The sequence below is a fragment of the Gossypium hirsutum genome, chromosome A11, assembly GCF_007990345.1.
Source record: "Gossypium hirsutum isolate 1008001.06 chromosome A11, Gossypium_hirsutum_v2.1, whole genome shotgun sequence".
Lineage (NCBI taxonomy): Eukaryota > Viridiplantae > Streptophyta > Magnoliopsida > Malvales > Malvaceae > Gossypium > Gossypium hirsutum.
The window spans coordinates 115484293-115490464 of NC_053434.1; the positions used below are offsets into that span (position 1 = coordinate 115484293).

The following is a 6172-nucleotide window of genomic DNA, read 5'->3' on the forward strand; positions in this document are numbered from 1 at the left end:
ATCTGAGCCATTGATTTGAAGTTAACATGTCCAAGCCTTTGGTGCCATAGCTTGGAGTCATCAATGGAGGCAATACAGGCTGAATGTGAGTCATCTGGCCATTCCACTTCAAAGCACTTGTCAGTCATAGTGACTGTCATGAAATTTGATCCATTTGGATAAAAAATTTGGCATTCTTTCTGCTTAAACACAATTGAGTATCCTTTCTCTAGAAGTTGAGCTATGCTGAGAAGATTTCTGTCAATCTCAGGTACTAATAGCACATTCGAGATGACTTTGATGCCTGTAGGAGTGTATATCTGCACATCCCCTTTTCCTTCAGCCTTTATAAACTGACCATTTCCAATTTTTACTTTGGTTTTACAGGTTCTGTCCAAAGTTTTGAAAATGGTTGCATCTGGTGACATGTGGTTTGTGCATCCACTGTCCAGCAACCAACCTTTTGAGCATTTCTTCTCAGCAGCTAAGCAAGAAACAGCAAAGACCTGCTCTTCTTGATCACTGCTGTCTTCAGCTACTTGAGCTTCAACCTTTGGTTGTTGATATTGACTCTGCCTTGGCTTGGTTCTATTTTTGCAAACCCTTTCAACATGGCCCTTCTTCTTGCAGTGTTGGCATACTGCATCTGGTCTGAACCAACATCTGTCTTCTGAATGACCTGGCCTCTTGCAATGTCTGCAGGGCTGGTCATTGCTCCTTGCAGCATCATTCTTTGGCTTGTCTCTCCAGTCCTTCTTGCCTTTGTAGGCCATATTTGTTCTTGCCTGAAAGGCACCTTCTTGGTGCTCCTCCAGTCTGCTTGCTCTCCTCTGCTCTTGAGCATATAGAGCATTGATCAACTCTGTCAGGGAGATGGTGGACAGGTCCCTTGAGTCTTCGAGAGATGAGATTTTTGCCTCATACCTCTCAGGCAGAGTTGCTATAACCTTCTCCACTATCCTAGCTTCATTGAACTGCTCTCCAAGGAGCCTTATGCTGTTTACAACAACCATAATTCTGTCTGAATACTGCTTGACTGTTTCTTCTTCTTTCATCTTGAGATTTTCAAAGTCCCTTCTCAAGTTGAGAAGCTGTTGTTGCCTTGTTCTTTCAGTCCCTTGAAACTCTTCTTTCAGCTTGTCCCAAGCCTCCTTTGGTGTTTCACAAGCCATGATTCTTGTGAAAATCACATCTGAAACACAGTTTTGTATGCATGACATGGCCTTGTGTCTTTTTGTTCTTTCATCAGCATGTTGCCTCATTTGAGCAACTGTTGGATTTGCTCTGAGAGGTGCTGGCTCTGCATCTGAAATGACTACCTCCCATAGGTCGAATGCCTGCAGGTAAGTCTTCATTTTGACAACCCAAATATGGAATCCTTCTCCATTGAAGACAGGTGGTGCAGCTGGTGAAAATCCTGAAGAAGCCATCGGGTTCCTTGGTTTGAAACAACAGGTCCACTAAGACAAAGGCTCTAGATACCAGTTGTTGGAGCTGAGAGCAACTAACAAGAAGTTTCAGCCAATTGCTTGAGCAGCAAGTGTCGTGGCTTGAAGCTGAAACAAACAGAAAACTAAAGAGAATAAAGCAAAAAGAATGAAGAGAGTTTTTTGAATGAAAACTTGATTAAATTCATTCATAAAAAAAAATGGCTTAATGCCAATACATAAATCAAGCTTCTAGCTTGTCAAGACAGTAGGTTAACCAAAACTATACCTACTACCACTTAGTTTCCTAGTAAATTGGAATGATAGCTTGTGCAAATGAATAAAGCTGGTAAACAGCTCAATCACCATCAAGTTTACATCAAATATCATCTTGTCATAGTTCAAAATGAACTAGGTTACATTACATAAACAAAAAAGATTCAAAATGGAACTAAACATCCTTGCTTTCTCGTGCAAACTGCTGCTTCTGCATGGTGGTCTTCAATGCTGCATGCTAACCACCTTTCAACAATCATCTTGGATGACCTATGGCAGGAGGTTCCCCTTGACAAGGTAGGAATTCCTGAGCAATCTAGTGGGAGTAAATTAGTGTTGACGTGTCGAAAAATGAGTTGTAGAGCAATTAAAGTGAAGCCTTTGGTGGAAGAAGAGTCGTGGAAGCTGTTCTCGGAGAAGGTGGGTCGGGGTATTCTAAATATTCCAGAAGTGGAACCAATTGCTAAAAAGATTGTTGAGCGCTGTGCGGGTTTACCCTTGGGAGTAATTACTGTAGCTTCTTGTATGAAGGACATTGATGACCTTTATGAATGGAGGAATGCACTAAAGGAACTAAGTGATCGCAAAAAAAGTGTTAATGGATTGGAAGAAGAGGTGTTCCAGCAGTTGCGATTTAGTTATGATCGTTTGAAGGATCCAAAACTTCAACATTGTTTCCTCAGTTGTGCATTATATCCTGAAGATTGGGAAATTGAGGAGAGAGAGCTTGTTCAACTTTGGATTGCAGAAGGGCTTGTGGAAGAAATGGATAGCAGGCAGGCAGAGTTTGACAGGGGTCGTGCAATAATGAATAGACTCTTAAACAATTGTTTGTTAGAAGATTTTTCTAAATGGGGCGATAGAAGACAGGTAAAGATGCATGATCTTGTAAGGGATATGGCATTACATATCACAAGTGAGAAACCTCGATTTTTTGTAAAAGCAGGCATGGGATTAAGGGAGCCACCAAATGTGCAAGAATGGAGTGAGGATTTGGAGAAGGTTTCATTGATGTGGAATCGGAAGTTAGAATTTCTGTATCCTTTGGAAATGTCACCACCAAAGTGTCCGATGCTCACAACATTGTTGCTGTCTGGTTGTGATATACAGAGTATTCCGGAAGGTTTCTTCAGCCATACGGATGGACTCAAGGTTCTTGATCTTTCTTTTAATCTTATTGAGAGTCTCCCAAATTCCATATCAAATTTGAAGAATCTCACTGCGTTGTTGCTTGGTAATTGTCGTCGTTTAAAGTATGTGCCATCATTGTCAAATCTTCGAGCTTTAAAGGAGTTGGATCTTTTAGGAATAGCTATCAAGGAAGTCCCTCAAGGAATGCAAAACTTGTCGAGCCTCAAGTTCCTGAAACTATATAGTTGGAACATAGATGAGATCCCGAATGGAATATTCCCCAGACCTTCTTGCCTTCAAGTATTGGAGGTTCATCAAGCGCTCATAGGTGGGAAAGAGGTTGCTGAGTTGAAGAAATTGGAATACTTTGAAGGGCGGTTTTACGACTTTCACAACTTCGACATGTATGTCCATGCTTTTCATGTTCGAGAAGAGCCTCATGGATACTTAATCATTGTGGGTGAAAGAGGAAGGCATGGGGAAATTTATTCATCAAAAACGATTGTATTACGGGTTGGTAGTGTCTATCCCAATCAGATTATGCTTCCACGTCACATTGAGGAATTGATTGTCTGTGATTCCTCTTTCGAGTCTCATGAAGAAGAATACCCGATTTTCTCCAGGTTTTTCCTAACTTCACTTCGCAACTTTCCCTTTCTTAAAATTCTTTATATAAGTAATGTAAAATATACGAAAAGGTTGTTCTCTCCAAACTGTGTGCCGCCAAATTTAGAACAGCTTAAGGTTTCGGATTGTAACCAACTGGAGGAAATAATAGCATCAGAGGAAAGAGGAAGGGTTACCATGGAATTTTGTCTTCCACGATTAAAGAAAATGACATTGTGTTCTTTACCTGAATTGAAGAGCATTTGCAGTGTTGATGCAGTAATGATTTGTGAATCTCTTGAATGGCTTGATGTAATATCTTGTCCGGAATCAAAAAGGTTGTTCTCTCCAAACTGTGTGCTGCCAAATTTAGAACAGCTCGAGGTTTCGAAATGTGACCAACTGGAGGAAATATTAGCATCAGAGGAAAGAGGAAGGGTTACCATGGAATTTTGTCTTCCACGATTAAAGAAAATGACATTGTGTTCTTTACCTGAATTGAAGAGCATTTGAAGTGTTGATGCAGTAATGATTTGTGAATCTCTTGAATGGCTTGATGTAATATCTTGTCCGGAATTAAAAAGGTTGTTCTCTCCAAACTGTGTGCCGCTAAATTTAAAACAGCTTGAGGTTTCGTGTTGTGACCAACTGGAGGAAATAATAGCATCAGAGGAAAGAGGAAGGGTTACCATGAAATTTTGTCTTCCACGATTAAAGAAAATGACATTGTGTTCTTTACCTGAATTGAAGAGCATTTGCAGTGTTAATGCAGTAATGATTTGTGAATCTCTTGAATTTCTTGCAATAGAATATTGTTGGAAATTAGGAAGGATGCCTTTTAAACTTCCCCAAGTTGAACCATCTTCACCACTAAAAGTGGCTATTCGTCCAAAGCCAATGGAGTTGTGCGAATCAATAGAATGGGCTGATCCTGATTTCAAGTCTTTTCTTATCCCGAAACTAATTAGATGGATGTAATTCCGAACCGTATTATTTATTTCAATCAAACCTACGTCCTTTTTATGAATATTTGTATTTGTAATCCAACTAAATAGACTTAAACTTTGTTATGTATTCATAATGTCTTGCTTTTCCATTCTCTACTTTTTGCTTCAGAAGAGTGAATATCAACATACCAATACATACTATAATCGACTTTGAGAAGGATGAAAAAAGGAACCTCACATGATATTATGAATAAAATAAACATTAAAAAGATAAATAACAGAGGATGGAATCCATTATGCAAAATCAGATTCATCAATTTATACACTATATTTTGCCCCATTCATAAATTGTAACATAATGGTATAATTATTAAAACATAATAATGTCATGATATAAACCTTTAAATGCACTCCAAACTTATATTCATATTTTTTTTGAAATGAAAATGATGAACACTTCGACAGTAGGAGAGATCTCGATGAAACCCTTAAAAAACTTTTTTTTTCAATTATGGTACTTCAACTTTTCTTTAACCTAAATTGGTACTTAAAGTTACATCCATGTTAATCAATTTAGTCTTAGAATGTGCTATGTGGCACTCAGTCTAATTGGAAAACTTAATGTGACATTCTTGTGTATTAAAAAAAATAGATTTATAGATTAAAAAAATTCTAAAATGAAATAAAAAAAATTTAAAATTCAAAAATAATTTAGCAAATAAAAATCTAATTAAAAATTTTAGTAAGCTATCATATGACTTTGAGTAGAGATGTCCATGTGCTCGGTCTAACAAAAAATTTAGGCCCATTTCTTAGGCCCGGTCCCGGCCTAAAAATGGGTTTAAAAGTTTATCAAAGCCTAACTTAGATAAAAATATTAAAATTCAAGCCCGGCCTAGCCCCCGTATTTTTTATATAATTTTTTTATAATATAATACAATAAAAATATTAAAAATAATAAAATAAATGTTTCCCAACAAATTAAAAATAAATTAAAAAAATATGTATACTTAAATAACACCAATATAAATGTAACTTAACAAGCAAATGTGAAAAATAGTAACAAAATTAACAATAAAACAAGAGTTATATAATATATAAATAATAACAAAAAAATAGTAGTAATATAATTGTGAAATGGTAGTAAAATAGTAAAAAAAAACAACAAAAATAGCCAGGAAAAAAAAAAGCAAAAACAACATGTTTTTTTTTTTATTTTTTTTCATATTCGGGTTGGGTTGGGCTCAGGTCAAGAAAGCCTTCCCTAAGCCTTGACTCATTTTCTAAACTCATTTTTCAAGCTTATATTTTTACTCAAATCCTCCCACTTTTTAAACTGAGCCAGACAACCCAATCCATAGGTCTAATTTTGAGCCAGCATTAAATATCGTTAGCCTAATAGTATTTTCAAGTTTTATATTCAAATCTCAAAATACCATTAGTCCCATTGGCATTATTTTCATCCTTTACTTTCACCATCCATCTTATTATCATATCATCATTTTATAGGCTATTGAATGTCATTTTAATGTTGAAATTATGGAAAATTTACACGTGTCATAATGCTATATATATTATAACTCTTGTACATCCCAATTTTGACCCGGGCCCAATAATACATAAAATTTAACCCAAACCCAAGGCCCAAATTTTGCAGGCCCGAAACCAAAATCTTAGCCCACAATATTTTCAGAAAACAACAAACCCTAGCCCCTAATCCAAGTGGCTGCCGCCCTTAGTGCTACCACCTCTGACCACTCTTCTGACACCCTAGCACCGCCGACGTCGCATCACCAACGCAAGTGG

The 6172-nt window shown here is 37.0% G+C and overlaps 1 protein-coding gene across 1 annotated transcript; it reads left to right on the forward strand.

The window, feature by feature from the left end:
- Nucleotides 1–1910: 1910 nt before the first annotated feature.
- On the forward strand, nt 1911–3932 carry LOC107955493 (probable disease resistance protein At4g27220). Its single transcript, XM_016891286.1, has one exon. It carries the CDS (start codon nt 1911–1913, stop codon nt 3930–3932), a length of 2022 nt encoding a protein of 673 aa, XP_016746775.1.
- The last annotated feature ends 2240 nt before the right edge of the window (nt 3933–6172 follow it).